General features: G+C 41.7%; 1 protein-coding gene across 1 annotated transcript in view; it reads left to right on the top strand.

Moving 5' to 3' along the window:
* LOC133350217 (cryptochrome-1-like) overlaps positions 1 to 19,749 on the top strand; it is a 29,694-nt gene extending 9,945 nt beyond the window's left edge. Inside the window, exons 2-13 of the mRNA XM_061564322.1 lie at positions 1,122 to 1,230; positions 2,981 to 3,123; positions 5,609 to 5,793; positions 6,194 to 6,282; positions 8,257 to 8,397; positions 9,312 to 9,623; positions 11,957 to 12,108; positions 13,097 to 13,299; positions 14,639 to 14,728; positions 15,933 to 16,043; positions 16,691 to 16,842; positions 18,964 to 19,749. Coding sequence (XP_061420306.1) covers positions 1,122 to 1,230; positions 2,981 to 3,123; positions 5,609 to 5,793; positions 6,194 to 6,282; positions 8,257 to 8,397; positions 9,312 to 9,623; positions 11,957 to 12,108; positions 13,097 to 13,299; positions 14,639 to 14,728; positions 15,933 to 16,043; positions 16,691 to 16,842; positions 18,964 to 18,972 — 1,696 coding nt within the window. The 3' untranslated portion in view covers positions 18,973 to 19,749. The remainder of the gene's footprint in view (positions 1 to 1,121; positions 1,231 to 2,980; positions 3,124 to 5,608; positions 5,794 to 6,193; positions 6,283 to 8,256; positions 8,398 to 9,311; positions 9,624 to 11,956; positions 12,109 to 13,096; positions 13,300 to 14,638; positions 14,729 to 15,932; positions 16,044 to 16,690; positions 16,843 to 18,963) is intronic.
* Positions 19,750 to 23,059: the final 3,310 nt, after the last annotated feature.

Genomic DNA, 23,059 nt, shown 5'->3' with positions numbered 1-23,059 from the left:
ATATTTTTCATGTAAGATATTAAAAAAACAGACAAGTCTGTCACAATGTAATTATTCTGCTCATTGCAGACACATTTGCAAATGTCATGAAAAAGGTTTATTAATTGCTTAATCGTCTTTAATTGCATAGGATATGAACCTGCGACACATTTATTCAGAGCCTACATTTTCATGCATCTGAAATACATTTCAAATAAGTTGTTACATTTATATATTTCAAAAAATTACCAATGCTTTGCCTTCAGCTTTCGGACACCTGGTGTAATAGACGCATGCATCAGACGGTTGGAGAGAGGACCTTTATACTCAGGGGGTGGCTTTGATGCTCTGTTAATCTGTGTATGCCGGTTGCTCTGTGTGTGGTTCGTATAGCGAGTAGTAGTGGAGTGGTTATCGTGCTGCGCCACAAATCCAGCGACCCGGGTGCGATTTCCACTCACGGCCACCACCAGTAACGATTATTGAACTGGTCATAGGCCTCCCCTAGGTCGACTCAGCCTCAAATGAGTATCTGGTGTGGTGTGTAAACATCACCACTTGAGATACAAAGGCGGCCTGGCTTGGTGCTGGTCACCCACCCCCTCGTGTGCCGTGTTGGCCTTAATACGTGCTCGCTATCAGTACTTGCCCCAACAGTCTGTTAAGGCTATTCGGAGGATATTTGGTTCATATGGAACCTTGGAGCAGCCGGTGTCCCCGTGCTCACAGACTGTAAATTGTCTGTTAATACCCATCTCAAAATGAGTTCATCAGCTTGTCTGCAAAAAAAAAAACCCCTCACATGGAATCCGGCGATGTAATAGAATGTATTGTGGAAACAAAAATTGCAACCTTATCTTTTTGTTTTTGAACTGAATATTTATTTTGTTTTGCACACATGCACACCAAGGGTGAATAAAATATTTAATTAAGCTTTTTAAAACATTAAAACCCTCACTTGGTAGTCAGTTTCAATTACCAATAATATAAATTCACCGCATGATATTAATGAAACTAAAAAGAGATGAAACTGAACGTTACTACAAGTGTGTATGAATGCTTTATATTTTGTCATATACTTTGTTTTCAACACCACTTAAATGTAAACAGGTATACTAACATGAAAAAAACATATTTTGCAGATTCTTGCTTCAAAGTCTGGAAGACCTGGATGCCAGCCTTCACAAGCTCAACTCACGTCTGTTTGTGATTCGCGGGCAGCCTGCAGATGTCTTCCCACGCCTCTTCAAGGTTAGTGGCTGCTTCTGCTTGAATACCCTCATGCCAGAGGTCGCAAACGGGTTTTGATTCCTTACCCGTACCCGTACCCGGCCGCACCAGGGTCGCAAACGGGTACCCGTACCCGGCCCGTACCCGTACCCGGACGGGTACGGGTAGGGTACGGGTATCGGGTACCTGATTGCGACCTCTGGGATGAAGCCATGTTGCAGGCGCGGGTGGGTTGATTCTAGGAACTTGAATTGTGAGAAGAGACAAGACGTTGGGAAATGAGTGACAAACAGTTACTCACCAGTGACTCACGGTCTACCCGGCTACCCGTACCCGGCCGCACCAGGGTCGCAAACGGGTACCCGTACCGGCCTGGGTACGGGTAGCCGGGTATCGGGTAGGGTACGGGTATCGGGTACCCGGTTGCAACCTCTGCCTCATGCACACTAAAAATACAGGTAGTCCTCTACTTGCGATGGAGATGCGTTACGACGACCCCATCGTAAGTCAAAAATATCGTAAGTCGAAGATGGCCTAGCCTACCCAGGAGTCTTAAAGAATGGTGATAATTTAGCAAAACAGAAATTTACAGTACCGTACTGTATACACTATATACTGTATGTATTTATTAATTACAATACTGTATTGCACGGTAAAATGTAAAGTAAAAAAAACCAAGGTAAATTCTTAGCCTACCTATATGAACTGCAATTTAATAGAACGTTTTTTCAGGAAACAATCCTACGTGCTATAAAAACTTTGAACATGCATTGAACATATCGTATCGTGGTAACCCTAAAATGAAATCGCTAAAGCTACGTATCATACATGCATTGAATGTATCGTAACGTATCATATTGTACTCTACTCACCAAGATCGTACCTCGTACGCTGCTGCGTTTGCCTGCCGCACGAAATTTAAAATATTTTACAATTTTGTCGTATCGCTATCGCCATCGTAAGATCGAAATATCGTAAGTCGGGGACTATCTGTACATGCAAATGAACTGTTGCCTCTGCACCACACTCAAGTTGTTTAACTTGAAAAGCATGTGTTCTATTTAAATTATGCATAAGTTTATGTTAAACTGTACTAAAGGCAATATTGAAAACCAGTGTTCAGTTTTTTTCTTCTTGGTTCTTTCGGTAAAGTCACGTAGAATGGAAATAATAAAATAATAAAAATAAAACATAATAAAATAATTCTCACGACGTTTCGGCCACAATGCAAGTAGCCGTCCTCAGGTGAAGAACAGGTCTGTCGAGGAGACAGAGTCTGTGTTATTTGGTGTTGTAAAATTAACTTGTTTTCTTTGTCGGATGTTTTGGCATTAATATGTCAATTCATGGAAAAGTTGCATTATAAACATTGCAGTGTTTGTTATGAAGCATACATAGTAGGGCTTCACTTTGCCTTGCTAGCTAATAATTTTACGCTCATGATAAATGTTGATAATGTTGAACAACACGAAGTAATTCAAACATCCAATCAATTAATTAGTACTGGCCAGATGAAAATAACAACAAGTCCTCAAAAAATGTACAAACCTCCCTCCACCCAGAGCACCCTATTCACTCTTTGGCATCGGCATTCAATCTCTTCATCACTCAATATATTTCTGCGTCACTGGTAGAATGAAGTAGACCCGTGACTCGTAGCCACAGATGTATACTGGATGTGGTGTGCCGGTAAACTCAGTAATTTGCTTTTGCTGTAGGGAATTTATATTTACGCGTGAAAGTGACGTCCCTGTGGTGTTGGCATTGTCAGGAGTGGAGCATCAGCCGGCTCACGTTTGAATACGACTCCGAGCCATTCGGGAAGGAGCGTGATGCGGCGATCAAGAAATTGGCATCAGAGGCAGGTGTGGAGGTGCTGGTGCGCATCTCCCACACTCTCTACAACCTTGACAGGTAACCTGACCCCCTGTGGAACTGACACCGTCGATCCCATAGAATGGTGGAAACTTTTAGAGTGATGTGTACAGCAACGCTTTTTACTTGTGAACAACAAGGGTACGTGTGGTTGCTTATGTGGCTGCAAATTTTGCATGCGCGTATATATTTTTTTAAGAAAGACAAACGGAGAGAGACAGATTAATAGACCATTCACGCATTTTACCTTGGCTTAAAATCATCTGCCTGTCTATGTATCTGAGATGGGGGGCGAGGGGGCGAGGGGGCATGATAACGCTCGTAAAGATTATGTTATAGAAATGACGGGTTATTATAAAGGTGTGTTGCCTTTAAGGACTCGCCCTAAAGTTGACTGAGCACATTTATCAAACGGTTGCCAACACATGTTGATTCATTCACTCATTGTTAATTACATTGGCCTCCTTGACCATCATTGCGTGATATCATACGTCATGGCTGGTGATGTCACACGCTGCTGATGATGACGATGAGTAACTTGGCCCTAGCCAGGTCTGACTCAGATTACCTTACCAGGGGGAACCCTCCGGGCAGGGAGACCAGGTCCAAGAAACCGAGGGAGGCCAGTCACTGATGTCATCATCAGCCATGATGTATCTTATCCATTGTTGGATGAAGTCCAATATAATGTCTCTGATATGTGTTTGTTGTCTGATCCGTTTGTGTCTTTTTCTGCCTCTCAGTGTAATTCCAAGTGTGCACCTCTCCATGCTTCTTTGATCACTTTGCAATATTTGCATATGTAATTTTTTTATTAATTAATGTTAAGCTGAAATTAATAATTATTCTTTGCACAAAAACGTATGTTGAAAAACAGAACTGAACCATGGTTATGCGTGATTTGTCTGCCGTCTTAAAATACAATTAATGGTTTATGATTAATTATATTAAGTGAATAAAATATTGTTAGTGTAATATGACTATAATTTAATTTCATATTTTTATAATCAGGTGAGAACCCAGAGAGATAACACATTTTACAAGGGAAATGCAGGAGCAAGCGAATATGGTAAAAACATCTGCAAAACTAAATAAAGGGTGTTACTAAATGTTAATTATGACAAATAATAAAGTCTTCTACATTTAGATGACCATTCTCTTTAAATCGTTGGCTTCCATATACTGTATGTTGATACATAATCGTACAAAAGAATGCCAAATAAATTACGTCATCTTAAAATGTAAAGCAGAAATTATAAAAATCTATTGATACATTTAACGTGCTTTTATTTATCATTGAAATTATTAATATATCTCCATATGCATCTATATGCAACACGAAAAAAAAGTGTTCACAAAGATGGCTGGGGTGCCTACCATTCATCAGTGGTCCCAATTCGGGGCTACAAAGCTCATTAACCCCCCCCCCCCCATACCAAGGGGGGCTGCGAGGACCCCGTGCATCCTGCCACTTGACAGTCGCTTCCTGCGGCACGCGTTATCCGCGTGTCAATATCGCCTTTCGACAGTTTCGGCCCAGAAGGATCCGGGGGCAACTGCACACTGCGACCTGTAGCCCTGGGAATCGTTCACGGCGCTCCCTGCAATCAACGTGCGCTGCCTCATGCCTTCCCTTCCAGAGACTGATCAGGGGGTTCACTCGCTAGATTTACAGCAGCTCAGACGAGATCAGACCCATTAAGGGTGATACAGTTATGGGCATTTAAAGAAAGCCAAACATCCATTTGCTTTTCTAAATACTTACCTAGGCTGTGTGTTCCATGCTGTTGGACGTAAGTTTTAAGCTTTTTAAGTGAGAATAAGACTTTAAAATGACTTAAGGGCACACTATGTTGATGTCACTGCAGTCTGATTGCTGTACATTTGAATGCAATGGCATCGTAGTGACATCATGAAATTCTGTCTGAAAGTCGACTTTTATTCATGAGCTTAAAATGTATGTTGAGCAGCCTGGGACACAGAGCCGAGGTGCGTAACTACACGATAATAGCTGTTTGTTTTTTGGGATGCATCTCACTTAAATAATATTAATTTGTGTTTGTTTAGACACGGTTTATACAAAATGTCATTATTCCGATGTTTGTACGTTGAATTAAAAATAGTTAAGTACCTTGTCTAGATGAATTTATGCTTTGATTGCTCGGCATGGTGCCAGCTACTTTTTTTAATTTCATGTTTGTAGTTAAAAATACAAATGGCTGGCACTTGAGTCACAACGTTACAAATCATGTAATGTGTAAATCTGCTCATTTAAAACTTTACAGAGCTATGCACATTAATACATTTTAAATCACATGCTTGTGTGCTTACTACAAACAAGGACTGTTGATTGTGTAATATTTGTTATCACCTTGGTAGTTGACCTGCGGAAATGCACAATAATCAAGCTCCTGCTGTATTTAATATTTGGTTATCTCTGTGTGTGTGTGTGTGTTGGATAGCCAAGTTTCGGATGTTTGCACGCCTTCTATGAGTGGGATAATGGCCTTCCCACTGTCTACAGAATAATCGAGTTGAACGAAGGGCAGGCACCACTCACATACAAGCGCTTCCAGGCGCTGGTGAGCCGCATGGAGCCGCCCGAGAGGCCCGTGGGAACCATCACGAGCGAGGTGATGGGCCCCTGCCGCACGCCGCTCTGGGAGGACCACGACGAACGCTACGGGGTACCTTCCCTCGAGGAGCTCGGTGAGAAGTGGCGGCGTGGAGGCGGCGTTAAAACACGCGCAGCCGTCCGCGTGTATCCACTGTTGCTCCGCCCATCGCACACGTGGAGACCACTTGGAAAAATTCTATTGACTAGATATAGAAATCGACAGATATATTGCGTTTTTGGTCTCCAATGTATAGCATCTACAAGTTGTATCTGCCAATACCCAGGTCAACTTGCAGTGTAATTCTACTTGTGTATCGGCAATTTAAATCTGTATACGCTTCATATATGAGGATAATACAATGGCGAAATGAGGCAATTGTCATGGCCTGCAACAGTGGGCTTTATTAGAGAGAGCCGAAATAGTCAAGTAAATCGAGTGTAGAACTTTGTAAAAATTTTTTCACAACTTTAATAAATCCCTTTTTTGCACAGGTTTTGACACTGATGGCCTAACGACTGCCGTCTGGCAGGGAGGCGAGTCCGAGGCCCTGACCCGCTTGGACAGACACCTCGAGAGGAAGGTTTGTAGTTCACAAGAAATTGCGTTCACCTGCAGCTGATGAAACGTTTCGAATAAACATACCGTCCACCGTCTAAGTTTTTCAGTCAAAGACCAACTTTTTGGGGCTTTTTGGTCTCTACGATTGAGGTGCTGGGGTGAGTTTTTTTAGCCATGCGCATTCTCTCGTTTGTTCATGTTCTTATGAGCCATTCTCCTGCGAGCATTGATACGCAGTTTTCCAAACTTGTTACACTTGCTTGTGCAATGCCTGTAAGACATTACGTGCATTTTACTCCTCTAAACCACCTTTAACATTTCCTTGACAAATGTTTAATGTTGTGCTGAAGATAACAGTATCCACTGAATGCCTTCACTAAACGCAGACCACAAGGTGAGCGGCGATAAAATTCACCGACAATACGCTTCAGTTATGTTTTTTTTATTTCCCGTGTTGTGTTCGTGAAATGAAAGAAAGAAACATTTTCATTGATATTTTTTTTACCGTCACTGGTGTGCAACCATCACAACCAGCTACCAACACCTGTGTTGAATTTCCAGTAATTTGTCTGGAGAGAGACAGAGGGAATAGACTGAGCAAACAGTGGCCTCTGGGAACCCAGACTGAGCGTGTGCCCTGCGGTTGGTCAGCCACCATAATAAGTAATTTGCACATGCATAGTGCGTGTATGTGTGTGTCTGTGTGTGGTTCCCTTGTGTACCCTTATGGGGAGCGGTAGTGCCACAGCTAGCATGCTGCGCTAGGAACCCAGTGACCCGAGTTAGATTCCCACTCACGGCCAACACCAGTGACGATTATCTGAATCGGTCCTGGGCCTCCCCCATATTGACTCGGACTCAAATGAGTATCTGTTGCGATGTGCAAACATCGCCACTGGTAAGACAAAGGCGGCAGGGAATGGTGCTGGCCACCCACCCCCTTGTGTGTCGTGCCGGCCTGTATAGGTGCTCGCTAATGGTAATTGCCCCAATAGTCTGTTAAGGCTATATGGAAGATATTTATCTTTGTACCAATGTGTGTGCATGTTTGAATCTGTGCATGCGTGTATCTGCGTGCATGGGTATTTATGCATGTGTGAACTATGTGGGTGCTCAGCCTATTGCTCGAATGCTACTGGGGAAATATTATTAAATGATTTTGCAGACCAATGATACCGTGCAATTGTAAAAGGAAATTAAAATGTTTACGTGCTGGTTGGTGTGTGTTTATTAGAAACGTAATAATAAAGAAGTGGAAACGATTTTGCCGATGTCTGCACGTGGAATACTGTACTTGAGAGCAAAATACTCGAGAAACTAAAAAATATCCCGTATATTTTTACATTTACTGTTCTTAAATTACATTTACTTCTAAAAATGTAGGTTAGGAAGCACATTGTCTACTTCTATTTAAAGCTTTCGTGACTGCAGGGATTCATCTTCTTGGTTCTTTCGGTAAAGTCACGTAGAAGGGAAGTAATAAAATAATAAAAATAAAACATAATAAAATAATTCTCACCGCAATAAAAATTGCTTTTAGTGCGGTGAGAATTATTTTATTATGTTTATTATGTTTTATTTTTATTATTTTATTACTTCCATTCTACGTGACTTTACCAAAATAACCAAGAAGACATTGTCTACTGTAACATGTGATTTGCATAACTGTGTGAAATGCATAATATAGCCTACTGTACATAAAATGTATTTGTGGACATTCATATATGTATACCCTACAAGGGATATACATTGAGGTTTAAGTCCGGTAGGCTTAGTTTTTCGTTAAAAGCAGTATATGTGATAGAGCCTCAAAACGATCTTTGGCTTAAAGGTAATGGCAAAAAATGCATATGAACATTATCTTATTACTACCACAAGATACACATTTTGGTCACATTGGTTGAGCATTGTTCATTACAGATGTATTCAGTTATGCTGGATCTTAGCATGCCCATTATCTGTACCCACACTGTGTGCTGTTTGCGCGCTGTGACAGGCATGGGTGGCAAACTTTGAGCGCCCAAGGATGAACGCCAATTCGCTGTTGGCGAGCCCCACGGGACTCAGCCCATACCTGCGATTTGGCTGCCTTTCCTGCCGACTTTTTCACTACAAGCTCACAGAGCTCTACAAGAAGGTAGAGTCAATTACTTGTGCACGTGAACTTGTTACCATACACACACCCACCAATCTTCATCAGCGATGATCAATACACCACTGGACGAAGGCCTCTCCAAGCCATCGCTATCGCCCACAGTCCTGCAATGCAACAGTCTATATAGCTACTTGCACGGCACATGTCCTCTCCAATGTGTTCCCTTCTTTGGCTGCCACTTTGTCATTATTCTCGACCACTGGCCATTGTCCCTCAATAGCGATATGTCCTGCCGATGCCAACTTATTTTATTGATAAAAAAAATGATGTCTTTATCTTCGTCATTTGACCACCTTTGCCAGTACCAAAATATAAGAATAGGGTTTTTCCCCTTTTCTGTGGTTTGAGACGAGGCTCAAAAGAAAGCTGTCTCTGGTCTGGACCAATCCGTTTCAAGGACAATGGATATATTATCAGTGTGTTTTTTGTTCGCATTCTGACCACAAGTATTGTGGTTAATACAGACATGATTCCTTGTAAAAAGGTTTCAGTTTTGTTGCCAGAAAAAAAGGGGAAAAACCCTATTCTTATAAAATTATGTCTCTTAATTTGCGTATGTGTTATTAATGTGTTATCTTCGTGTATAATTTCAAGCTTGCATCTTTCCATTTGTCTTTGTGTACTTTTCAACTTTTGTTTCCATTTCCTTGTACATTTTTCTTACCAATATGTAATAGCAGGTAATATACACTGAGTAAAATGCAGCACTTTTGTACGATATTTCATATTCAAAGCTATATATTTAAGCTTTATACTTTTAATGTTTTTTCTTTCGTACTTGTAATAATTTTTGCTCGTGGACTGCTAGACAAAGCCTGGCCAGGCTCGGCAGTCGTAGTCCTTTATGAATCCTCCTCGTGAGACAGAATGATAGTGGTGCCATTTTTGTCACACAGGTGAAGAAGAACAGCTCTCCACCGCTTTCACTGTACGGCCAGCTCCTGTGGAGGGAATTCTTCTACACAGCCGCCACCAACAACCCCAAGTTCGACCGCATGGAAGGGAACCCCATCTGTGTCCAGATCCCCTGGGACCGCAACCCTGAGGCCCTTGCCAAGTGGGCGGAGGGCCGCACAGGCTACCCCTGGATAGATGCCATCATGACACAGTTACGGCAGGAGGGCTGGATCCATCACCTGGCACGGCACGCAGTCGCCTGCTTCCTGACGCGCGGGGACCTCTGGGTATCTTGGGAGGAGGGCATGAAGGTCAGTTGACTACTCATCCGCCAACCTACCTGCACACATGCACACATAAAGGCATAGCTCCTCCATGTAGCCTACCTCGACTCTAAGGGTAGGTGCTGTTAGTGAGCACCTACGAAGGCCAGTGGCACTGCGCACAATTGAGCGGTGTGGCCAGCATGACACCCCGACTGCTTTTGTCTCCCCAGTGCTGCTGTTACACACTGCACTAGGTACGTGTTTAAGACTAAGTAGGAATAGGGGAGGCCCAGAATTGGTTCTGATATCACTCGCCACTAATGTTACTCAGGTTGCTCGGTTCATAGTACAGTGCTGAAACCGCTACACCACTCCGGCACTCACGCCCAATATATGTGAGCACACAGCCCTGTACGCCTGCCCATCATTTGTTTCGTAGTCTTTCTTTTTGTATAAACTCCTATTGTATATTCCATAGTGGAGTGTTGGATCTGGCTTTCAATGGTCAACGTACTGCGCTATGAACTTGGCAACCTGCCAGTGTTCATAGAGGCCATGACGAATGTCATAATCCTGAATTTCCCCCCACCCCTGAGCAGCAAGGTGAAGTATTTTCAAACAACTCCTATTGGAGGAGGCCTTCGCCCAGGGATGCATTAACACAATGCAATGAATTATAATTATATTGCATGATTTGGCCAAGTGGCACAGTTGTTTTTTGCGCAACCGGCTGTTGGAAGGTTGGGAGTTAAAATCCTAATGGTGGGTTGACTCATTGGTTTGTGCCTTCACGGTCATTGAGTACTACTTGTTGGTAAGGTTAGCGTCTCGATAAGCTGTGACTTCTTGTCTCGTCTGTTAAAAAGATAAGTGGAAATCCTTTAAATCTAGAATTAAGGGGTTATCCTACGGGTATTATGCTCATCTTCCCTTTGTATTTCCACCACTGGTACTGCTATGTTAACAGGAGATGAGCACCATGCCACAGTTATTTGAGTCTCTCACCTTTTCTCACCGATTGTAATGTGGAGGCAAGGTGGAATAGTATATATTTACCGAACAATGATGATGATTGCTTGTGTTGCAGTCGAAACGTCGTGAGAATTTTTATTGTTTTATATTTCTATTCTTTTATTATTTCCCTTCTACGTGACTTCACCGAAAGAACCAAGAATATGAATCCCTGCAGTCACGAAAGGTTTAAATCAAAATGTTGACCCTGACATGTAGTTTAGAGGAGGCTCCCTGGGCAAGGAAAAAATCACACCCACTAGCTATTGCTTCAATACATTTAATAGATAACAAAATAGTATGGTTAGACTATAAATATACGTATTAATCACATTAGATTTTCAGCCGAACTTAAGATCGGAGGGTGGTCTGGTGATGTGGTGTCCAGTACCCTCTTAAAGTAAAAAAAAAAAGTCTGATTTTACACTCAAACATTATTGGGTGGCTTTCAACTTTTGATTGCAGCCCTGAGCCAGTGCTCTATTCGTATCGTGGCGATGAGTACAATAAGAATAGCCACTGTTGACTTCCAAAAAAGAGGTACTCATTGACCCCAGAGAGATAAAGGGCTGAGTCAACCTCAAACTCAGATTTGACCTTCGCAGCCTTTTGATTTTGAGCTTACCATTGCAACACCCCACCTGGATCTGTTTTTTTAAATGCTGTGCCTCATCACATTAGAGACCTATATACATTTTAGTCAATGATCGTTTTGAATTTTGCACCACCATACCCTCAGGACTCACACTATATTAGGACTGATCTGAACAAAGTTGTGATACACAATTAAAACTGGGAAGAGTATGAGATATGATGTGGGAGTATGGTGTAAGTGATTTGGAAGATGCTGCATTTATTTCAACTAAAAATGTGTTTCAAGGAACAAGTAGTGTGCAGCATCTACGTGTTTCTATGCTTTCTGGAAGACAGAAGCATTTTTTTTTACATGTGACCTACATCATCACGTCACTGCAATTTATTGTTGCTTTGAAAATATATATTACAAAAAATCAACTGTTTTAAATCTACGTCATGATTTTCAAATTTTTCAATCTTTGGCAAAATGTCCTGCAAATGTAATGGGGTCACAGAGATTTCTTCAAATGCAGACAGGAAATTTTCAAGAGGAATGAAAAAGCTTTCCTCGATTAAACTGCAATGGAAGCCGTAATTTTTGGCAAACCTTGAACATGTTGAAGAAAAGTCTTTCCATCAATGGACGGTCATTTCATATTTGAAAAACACATTTTCATTGTCACAAAAGAGAGCAGTTGAGATGACAAAATGTGCCTTTTGTGAGCGCTGTCCCGTTGGGAGTTGCGCACCTCCACGTGGCACTCTGTAACGTGTGCCCCTTCTCTTTGCAGGTATTTGAGGAACTGCTGCTGGATGCCGACTGGAGCGTGAATGCAGGCAGTTGGATGTGGCTGTCCTGCTCCTCCTTCTTTCAGCAATTCTTCCACTGCTACTGCCCAGTGGGATTTGGCCGACGCACCGATCCAAACGGGGACTACATACGGTAATGGCCATAGTACACTGGGGCACGCGATGTCGGCATTTGTCACGAGCGATGGTTTCACATTGTAAAAAAATTGTCATTTGCTCAAATATGGACAAATTCTATCAAAGATACAGAGCACATGCATGTACTTATGTTGAACTTATTTGACTACCCAAGGTTGTGTAATCTATCTGCCAATAAATGTTAATTCCACCTTTCAACATACTCAGTTTTCACTGACTGGACAGACTTGCGTCATTCTATGCATTGTCATAGGTAGTTGTGAGAGTTGTTCATCATCGCATTGCCAAGACTATGGTTGCCATGATGACTACACAGAGGCATGCCACCTAATACCACAACTCGTACTCATGCCCCAGAGCATCACTCCACTTGAATATGAAGTTGTTGGACCAATGCTGTTGTCACATGCCCTTTGTTCTCTTGTTAATTAACCCACCTGGCCAGAAAATGTCGGTGATGTTCTCAATAAAATTAAATGAAGCCATGACACCATCACTCATTCTGTAACACAGCTAAATCAGTTTTGCACCACGCTGCTTCCTGTCATCATTCATTGTTACCATCACCGTTGTCATCGACCATTAGGCTCATGGAAGTCTATTAACAAGTAGGTCGAGCGATGGATATAAATAAAATAATTACAATAGTTAAAGGTAATTGCTTTCCTTAATCATAAATCAAATGCTGGAGTAATTAACTTGTATTGCACTGAGCAGTTTATTTATTGCCTTTAATAAGCTGGATGACAGTGGGGCATGGTAATTAAGTTTTTGAATAATTAATCAACGGTGCTCACTTATTAAATATAAGCTGGATCTGAATGCCTCTTTGCTAATCTGTAGGCCAAACAAAATGCAAGACAGTATTTAGCATGTGCACAATAGCAACAACATTACTCTATCACCTGTTGTGAACATTACAATTTCCATAGCAAAGATGACGAGGAAGTCTCTGAATTAATTTGTGTTTTCGTATTTCACAGCCGCTACATTCCGCTGCTGCGAGCCTTCCCGGCCAAGTATATCTACGACCCGTGGAACGCTCCAGAGAGCGTACAGAAGACGGCACGCTGCATAATCGGCGTGGACTACCCCAAGCCCATGGCCAACCACGCCGAGGCCAGTCGCCTCAACATCGAGCGCATGAAGCAGATCTACCAGCACCTGTCACGCTACCGCGGCCTCTGTGAGCCGCGCACAAACCTTGCACGCACGAAAAGCACAACACCGTCGTGGCGTTGGGGTCAGATTACATGAGCAGTGGAAGTGATGATGATGATATCCATATTGATGCAATTGAATAACGAGTCGTCCTTTGTAGCTGATGGCCGTTCATCACAAACCAACTCCTTGGTGGTCCTGTTGAAAAGTCCTAAAAGTCCGATCCTTCGCACATATTTATTTTACAAACCGTCGTTTCACATTTATACAACTTTAACTTTGCAACTACAATATGTCAGGTGTGGACACACGCCTGTAATCCAGCGCATTTCCTCCACGAACACAGAAACGGCCACTTTAGACAAACTCTTTTGATTGTGGCAGCATTTTGGATAATATACCATAATAGCGGAGAAAAAATACAATCGGGATCTTTTCCCCAAAAAATACACTGGGGAAGAGCATACACATCACACACAGACCCAACGGACTTGCAAAGACTGTGGTGTTTAGTATTTAAACCCACAGCTTGGTAGACTAACTCCGGTATTGTAGCTATTATAATATGGCATTGTGTGTGTTTGTGTAGTAAAAGCTTTGTTTGAATGCTAGACACTCCTGAATGTTTATTGTATGTTATACGTTCAGCAATAGGTGTACTGTGAAGTGCCAGGGTGTGTAGTTCCTCTGCAGATTGGGGGATGATGTGACGCAGTTATCGCGAGATTGTGACGTTGTGTGCCGCGTGGGTTTCGTGAAATTGTTTTGGATTGGAGTGGGAAGATGCTGGGTCTCGCAGCATTTGCAGGTGCATCTGCCTGCGTGATCCACACTCCCTCTCCCGGTGTAGTTTTTTTTGGAAAATTGTTCCTAATAAATGTTTTTTTCTGCAATTTATGCTATCGTGTCCAATGTACTGCCTTGATCGAAGTAGCTGGTGCAATGTGGTGGTGTTACGTGTGTTAGTGTAATCAAAGTTCAGGGGCGACTAACACCCCAACAAATGTTTGGAGGCCAAGGTTGGTAGATAATTGATTTGTGATTTTCACGGTGGTCTGCAAATGGCAGTTTATCAAATGGGTTCAGGAACTCATTTGTGCTGGTCTTTTGAGTGTTATCCCCTCGTATGCATAGGTTTTCCCCTGGTTCTCCGGTTTCCGCTCGCATGCAAAAGTCACAAAAAAATCATTTTCCAAACGTGATGTTGCCAGACCCTTCTGCAAAAGGTTTTTTGAGACTCTGTAAGGTTTAACTAGTTCAATGATAATGCAAGTGTAGTAAAGCATGATGTTTACTACAATTTGTACGTAGGTATACTTTTAACCGAGGCTGCTGGTGCGAATGAATACATTGCTGTTTTTAAGGTCTGCTGGCGTCTGTGCCCTCCAACGGCAATGGTGGGATGTCCTGCTATGGCCAGGGTGATGGCCACCCCAGACCCAGCAGCACTGCAGGTACGTGCGAGCCGTCTGTCATAATATCGTTACTTTTGAACATGGGTGGAAAAAACCCGATTTTTCCAGAGGCAGGCATCGGGTTTTTTCTTTAATACAATTAAACCCGATTTCGGGGAATTAAAACCTGGTTTAATGAATACGAAACTCTGATCCAAGGCTTAGGCTGCTTCCTCGTCGGTGCTGCTATCGTACTCGGGGGGCCGTCGGGCACGGGGTAGTCGTAGAATGCGGCGGGCAGGTTGGTCTTGATGAACACGAGCTTCTCCACAATCGTGGGCGCCAGTGAGTTCCTTAGCTTGGAATGGATGAAGCCCATCGTTGAGAAGTTGGTGAAGTGCGGTTCTGCAATTAGAACCAATTAAACCGGATTTCTCCCAATCTCAAAGTCTCCGCACACGACGACCCGACGGCATGTCGGTTGTTCTGGTTCAACCATATAGTGATTCCGTTCAAGTGGTTAGGTAGTTAGGAAACGGGTGGCACCTTACGTAGTTAACCCGTAATGTACATAGTTGCCCGGAATGTACATTGTTAACCTTGGAATGTTGAGCAGTGTTAGTTGTGTTGTTAGTAAATAAACGTGTTACCTCCAAGTCTTGGTGTGCGCCTGATTAGAACCCACGACACTTAAACAGATGGCTCACAACTACATTTCTCTTGTTTGAACTGAATTATGGAATCGAATCATGAGTACGTTTGCGATTCGTACTCGTATTTATAATACGAGGTTTATCACAAAAACACTTTTTTTTGCATACCTGTAAACCCCTTATCAGTGCCTTATAAATATCAATGTTCATCTTACAAAGTCCCATCACAAGGGAGAAACACAAACAAATAGTCAACATTTTTACCTGTATTGAAACGGCTGTACGCCGTATGGACCTAAAAAAAACTAAATTTCCCTGTACAAGAATACGGGTAAAACATATGGGTTGACAGGTATGTTTTGCATTAAAGGGCTATGTTGTTACTGCGTGTGATCCACATTGAATACAATGATTAATTTTGTGTCGGGTAGATTCAATTGAGTATTAAGACCACATAGGGGGTTAATTTATTTCAAAATTGACCACTGCCATTTGTTTACACGTTTATATAGTCTGCTTTCATATCGTTGAGTACACATAAGATCGACATTAAACATCTGGCGGTCATTTTCATCACCACTTAGCTGCTCGTATTGTGTTGTGGGCCACAGGATTTGGCACATCGGATGGAAGTGCAGGTGGGAACGGTGGAGATGATGGAGCCACTTGCTCCTACCAAAAGGACCAACAGCCGTGCGCAAGTGGCTCACTGCGACAGCAACGTGAGTGATACCGATTATTTCCACGCTCCTCTCTCCCTCGACATTAATGGACAGATTTTGATTTAAAGCTTTCGTGACTGCAGGGATTCATATTCTTAGTTCTTTCGGTAGAGTCATGTAGAAGGGGAAAAAAAATGATTGCTGTGGATTTCACATCTGATGATGATTGCTTGCGTTGCAGTCGAAACGTCGTGAGAATTTTTATTGTTTTATATTTGTTTTATTTTATTTTATTATTTCCCTTCTACGTGACTTTACCGAAAGAACCAAGAATATTAATGGACGGTTTGTCCAGCTGATGGATCAGTTCATAACAAAATTTGGCATGGCGTTCACATATTTCCTACTTGGCATTCAACAATTCACCCTCTCCTCCCCACCATCTGGAGTTATGATTGATGACTTTTTTTTTAAAGCTTTTTTCTCTTGAGTACTTTATATTTTGTACTGCTTGTACAATACTGTCAATTTCATGTGTATGATCCGTCTTGTCTGTACTGCCTCTTGTTTTGTTTCAATCTTTCTAACCATTAGCCTAGAGCAAGGTTTGCTACGAATTTTGTAACGCGTGTGCGCGCGCGCGTAGGAGAGATTGCATAACATCCCGTAACCCGCATGCGATCGTACGTTTCGTCCTTCGCGTGCAGCGAGAGAAATGGCGGCGCCAGCTGTTGTAGGCAGCCCGGGTGCGATGGACCCCCTGGGGGTGCTGAAACGGGACCGTCTGTGCCGCATGGAGCCCGGCGAAGACCCTCCTCGCAAGAAAATCCCAAAGCACCGTTCGAGCGAGAGCATGGCGGTACGCAAGCACAACTCCCACCCATTGTTCATTTAGTCAGCATTATTTATTTTCGTCTTAGTCTCGTCAACAACCCGTGTTGTTTAAGTCAAGTCCTAGTCGGTGGGTTTCGTTCAAGTAATTCTCTTAGTTCTGTGCAGTCAAAAATGTAGTCCACTCTTAGTTCTTCAGTGTTGTTAGAGGTGTACAATATCCTCACCATGTTATTAGGTTAACAATAAAACAGTTTGAAAAATGATTCCGTCACTAAATTTGTAGCAAAATTGTAATACTGCTCCCACCGCCACCCATTTAGTTTCATATTCTTAGGTTTTTTCGGTAAAGTCACGTAGGTAAAACATCAAAATTAATAAAAATAAAATAAAATAAAGATCACGACGTTTCGGAGGCAACACAAGTCTCCGTCATCAGGTGGGACCGTCACAGCCAGATTAGCTGCATCAAGTGAGGCAATGATTCAAGATGTAATCCCTTAAAAGCGAATTGAGGGGGGAGGAGAGGGGGGGAGCTCATCAGAATGTGGTAGCCAATGAATGGAACGTATCAGGAGGGAGGGGGGCGGAGCCAAAAGGGTGGGCGACGGCGTGGAAGCGATTGTGCGCAGGCGACAAACTGCTGCACACGCCAACGCATTGGACAGAGAGGGGGGAGGGGGAGGCCTGATACACATGATAGAAAGGAACGAAAATGCCCATGTTTATACCAATACTGGCTGAACAATGAAGAGATTACTGTTAAACACTGGGGATGTTAACACTCGGTAAAGTAAAATAGTGCCTGTCAGATAAGATGGTCCAAAAAAGTGTAATTAAGTCTTTTTTGCGTGGTTAATAACATCTTTCCAATGATTACTAAGTTTGTACCCATCATCACGGTTGAAAACACAGACATAATTTCAACCGTGATGATGGGTACAAACTTAGTAATCATTGGAAAGATGTTATTAACCACGCAAAAAAGACTTAATTACACTTTTTTGGACCATCTTATCTGACAGGCACTATTTTACTTTACCGAGTGTTAACATCCCCAGTGTTTAACAGTACTCTCTTCATTGTTCAGCCAGCATTGGTATAAACATGGGCATTTTCGTTCCTTTCTATCATGTGTATCAGGCCTCCCCCTCCCCCCTCTGTCCAATGCGTTGGCGTGTGCAGCAGTTTGTCGCCTGCGCACAATCGCTTCCACGCCGTCGCCCACCCTTTTGGCCCCGCCCCCCTCCCTCCCGATACGTTCCATTCATTGGCTACCACATTCTGATGAGCTCCCCCCCCCTCTCCTCCCCCCTCAACTAGCTTTTAAGGGATTACATCTTGAATCATTGCCTCACTTGATGCAGCTAATCTGGCTGTGACGGTCCCACCTGATGACGGAGACTTGTGTTGCCTCCGAAACGATGTGATCTTTATTTTATTTTTATTAATTTTGATGTTTTACCTACGTGACTTTACCGAAAAAACCTAAGAATATGAATCCTTGCAGTCACGAAAGCTTCAAATCTAGAACCATTTTAGTTTGTTGTCCTTTCCCCCCACACCGTTGGCTACGTATAGTGGTGCGAATGAAGTTCAATATACATTCACCCTACTTCCTTCCAACCAATGAGAGCCCTGATCTTTTGACACCTTCTGCCTACTTTGACTACATCACCTGAAATGCACCTCACAAGCTAAGCAGGTGTCACAAAAACCCTCCCTTGCCTATACAGCGTGGGGAGGCCCTAATCCAGCATGGTATTGACAAATTAGCAGTAGATTTACATTACTTCCGCATTAACAAACATAGACCGTTTTACCATGTGGCAGTCTCAGTGTTGCTGCTAAATTGAAATCCAGGCTGAAAAGTTGCAGATATGGAGAACAAAAAAATCACTCGTGTACTGTATTATCTACGCTTTGGACAGTTTGAAAACGTTTAGGTGATTTGTGCTTTTTTAATTCCGTATATTTTTTGCATTCTGATAATCTTAAGCATAATCATTAAATGGTTGTATTTTGTGTATGATAATCTGTTAACATAAAGTGATTAACTGAGGATATTTAAAAAATCAGCTACATATATACTTAGCCCTTGTTGTTAATGTATGAAAAGTCCTTTATGCCAATGTTTATCTTGTTTTAGGGTAACTGAACATCAACTGTTTGACGCTTATAGAAATGTAACAGAAAGCTTATCGTGGGATGCAAAAGAATTCCACAGAAGATAAACCCTCCAATCATCAGTTAACATTGAAGCTCAAGTGAACATGAGTTGAAGTGTATAAAAGCGCATCTGGATTTCTTACGACACTACCAACAGTGTCACTTTACAGAGGAAGCTTGCAGGTCAAAGCGACTCGTCACGTGTCAACGTGTCTAAGGAGGTGTTGAAATTTTGTAACCCGTATGTTAAATGATCAGCACAAAAAAACAACTACCATCCGTGCAAGCTGGTGTTTGTGAACCTATAAGCACCGAAAAAGAGAGAAAAAAAAGAAAAACAATCTGGAGATACAGAATCCACGAGGCACAGTTCAGAAACTGTTTGTCTTGAACTGGGACTACAATCACTGGAAACTTTGAACAACTTTCAAAAAGCCTTCAGCATCGTGTATCTGCTAACAGTATTCTTTTTGTAAAACTCTGAAAATATGAACCCTGTATATAACCTTTTCAGTCGAACACCTTACAGAGCATATGACATGTAACTCGTGAGTTTTTTTTGCACAACCCCCAGGTATCTGCGCTGTTAAGTGGTTGCTTTTGCATAGCCATAACAATGTGTTTCGTCTTGCCCAGCTTGGCAACTATTCAATACTTCACTAACTGTGGCCCCTGTATGCTGTAAGTCAGGCAAGGGCCTCCTGACGATATCTCACCATATTGACGCGAGTGAACGTTATCTTCATGTATACTGTGTCAACAACAACTAAAGAAAGACCGAAAGAAAGTTAATGAACTCAACAGCAGCATCTCCACTGTTATACATTTTTTAATATTTTAACACAATTGAGTTTCAGTCATCCACTTTGTCAGCATGGAAGGTTGGTGCTGGGAGGTAGAAACATAGTGACCGCTATTTGTAAAAGTGTGTACCATTCAAAATCCCTGTCATGAATGTCGGTGAAGATTTGAGATTTTTGTTATCTATTTGATGCTACAATGCTGCAGTCACTTTGAGAAATATTTTTTCTAAATATTAATATTTTATATTTTCTTTAACATTTTGATGTGTTGCCTTTAAAATGCGTAGTGAAATATCATTCCTGTAAGAGCTGCATATGCGAAGTGCTTTTTTGTCGAAGTATCCACCGGTAGAAACACGTGATCTAATTATCAATAAAATATCAAATCCGTCAAGAATTTTCTCTTGTGTCCAATTGGTAAATTATCACCCACCTTCCCCCTTCATCAGCACATTGTCAGTCCCTAGGACATGCGTGCTTATTGACTTCTCTGCTAGGAATTGAAATGTTACTTGTGCGATTACATTCGTTCGTACCATCGCCGTCTTAGGAACCATTGGAAAAAGGAGAGGTTCTTGCGAGTGTTTTTTTCCCAGTCGCGTCACTGTTAATACTGCCTTGTCAACTTTGTTAGGACATCTGAGAAGTGTGGACGATGAATGTGAGGAACCGTAAACCAGCGTTTGCACCCTCGTTGTACAGGACTCGTATTTGTGCGCTTATAAAAGAATACAGTACAATACTCGTCGTTACCACATTGATAAGAGCAGTGTTGTATAGTCAGGGATTGAGCAATATTATTGTTTCCGTGTTATTTATTATATTTATTATTATAATAACGACATTGATATATCGGAATGGGAAATGTATTGCTCCTTAAGTGTTTATACACGAGTCATAATGCATGTGGGAAAACAAAAATGTCTTCACAACAATCATCTTTCCATGATATATTGACATTTTGACTTAACTTTCATGACTGCAGGAATTCATATTCTTGGTTCTTTCGGTAAAGTCACGTAGGTAGAAAAATAAAATTAAAAATAATATAAGCAAAAAAATCACGACGTTTCGATCGCAACACAAGCGGTCTTCATAAGGCGGAGAGAAGAGATGAAGATCGCTTGTGTTGCGATCGAAACGTCGTGGGTTTATTGCTTATATTATTTTAAATTTTATTTACATTTTCTATCTATGTGGCTTACCGAAAGAACCAAGAATATATATTGACAGTCGCGTGCAACAGGCATCCTACGACACTACAAAAGTTACGTAAAAATACTTAGCAAATTCTTGTTGCTAATTTTGTTGCTAATTTCACATCTAGAAAAATGCCTATTTAACTTTTCCTTAAAAATTGACATACTTTAAATTTACTTTTATACATACTATTTTTCGTTTAATGGCGGTGTTTTCAGCAGTAGTCGACACATTTCGTTCAAGAGTTGAGAAAAGTTCAGAGGGCTGCTTCAGGAAACCACGCGCTTGGCATAATTACGCAGCCCTAGTTCTGCACTGTGCTGCTTTTCTTCATGAAATGTGAGGTCATGTTAAACAGTTATTATGGATTTGTAATATTTTTTGTGCAGTTTATCCAAATTTGTACACTCATTTACAGAAGGGCTAAAATGTGTGTCCAAATTATAAAAGTTTGCAGAATATCTGCAAATAATAATACTGCATATTCTGGACAATTTATAATGACAATTTTCCACGCAGGTTTATATTACACCAATACATCTGTGATAACATTAACGTTGGATACCAAAGGGTGGAATGTAATTTTGTCTGCAGATTTAATGCATATTAGGAAATTACCTACAGCGTTTTCATGAAAAAAAACCTGATTCTCGAACTCCAAATGGTTCCCAATGACGAGAGCAATTAATGACTTATTTTTGGAAAGAGCTGCAGGTCTGCAATATTAGTACGGGTAGGGGGGGGCCTCTTCAGTCTTTCACGGTTTTCTGCTTGGCTGTCTATTTGCCGTTTCCCTCCGCGGTTGTCTCTTGCCCATAGTGCGATTCATGCAATGTTCACGTGCTTTTTATGTGTGGGCTCTTGTGTATCTCACACACGGCAGGCCTTGGTCAAGTGTACAGGGAATAATGATGATGACTGCTATACCCCAGCAGACCTGAAGGGTTTATTGAAAATACTATTCCAGTGGATCCCAACATCCATTGAGGTTTTTTTTACCATACCAAGAATTATCATCATTCCCAGACTGAGGAATGGATGCTTACATTAGGGTGGTGAAATATATTGAGAATACTTTGTAACGTGTACCGACAATGTATTATTTTCTATGAACCCAAATGGCACTTATTCTGTTGTATGACGAACATGCTATATTGGCAGTTTTAAGTAAGCCATATAGTTTTCTTGTTGACACTTAAACAAGTTTGTGTTCTCGTTTGTGTATTTTGCTTTGGGTAAAAAAAAAAAAACTGAATTGCAGCTTGTACTGAACTGTAAAGGTGAGATTCCTCCTAAGTATACATTTTATTTTTGTCCGTGTACATCGGTTACAGAATGGATAATGTATACATTTGCTCACACTGCATTCTAATTACAATCTGCTGTATCTGGCGTGACAACGTGACACGAAGTGGACAGACCTTGGGATTTGCATTGGCAGTTAATGGCTGCAGCATGTGCACTACGACATGCTGGTCGTTTCTTGTGATGTAAGCACTTTACTTGGGCTTTGTACTTAAAACGCTGTACTGGGGGTAGGGGGGGTCAGGAACGAGTGTTCGACTGCTCCATCAGTCCCCCTGTATTGTTGAATCGGGCGAAAACTGGGGGACTTATAACATATTTTCTACCATTTTCCATACTCTTGATTCAAATAAAAAAAACGCTACGTAATGCATAGCTTACATTTTTTTCTGGATAAAATAGTTGTATAGTTGTACAGATTTTGTGAAAAACTTTTGAGAAACCAAGGAATGTAAACCTAGTTTTCTATATCGCATACATATTGTAGTACAAAGTTTGTTTAATTTTGCTATTACATATTTTTAATTAAAACTTGTTTAAACGTAATTATATTAGAGCTGACAGAGCACGATCCAAGTGATGACCTTGTGTAAATGCGGGATGTATCGTTCCTGGCCACTGGAGCTTTTTATTCGTATGCGTTTGACACCATACGTGATGTAACCCTGTAATTAGCCTCTCTCTACATATGCTCAACAGGGGTCTCTGCTCGTGGCTTGGATATTCGTTCAACGTTCGGTAAATAAACATTGCAGTCATGGTTATTTT

The sequence above is a fragment of the Lethenteron reissneri genome, chromosome 33 (assembly GCF_015708825.2).
Source record: "Lethenteron reissneri isolate LAM-NWPU_2019-01 chromosome 33, ASM1570882v1, whole genome shotgun sequence".
Lineage (NCBI taxonomy): Eukaryota > Metazoa > Chordata > Hyperoartia > Petromyzontiformes > Petromyzontidae > Lethenteron > Lethenteron reissneri.
Note: the sequence above shows the minus strand (reverse complement) of the source record. Positions and strands in the feature narration are given on the sequence as shown.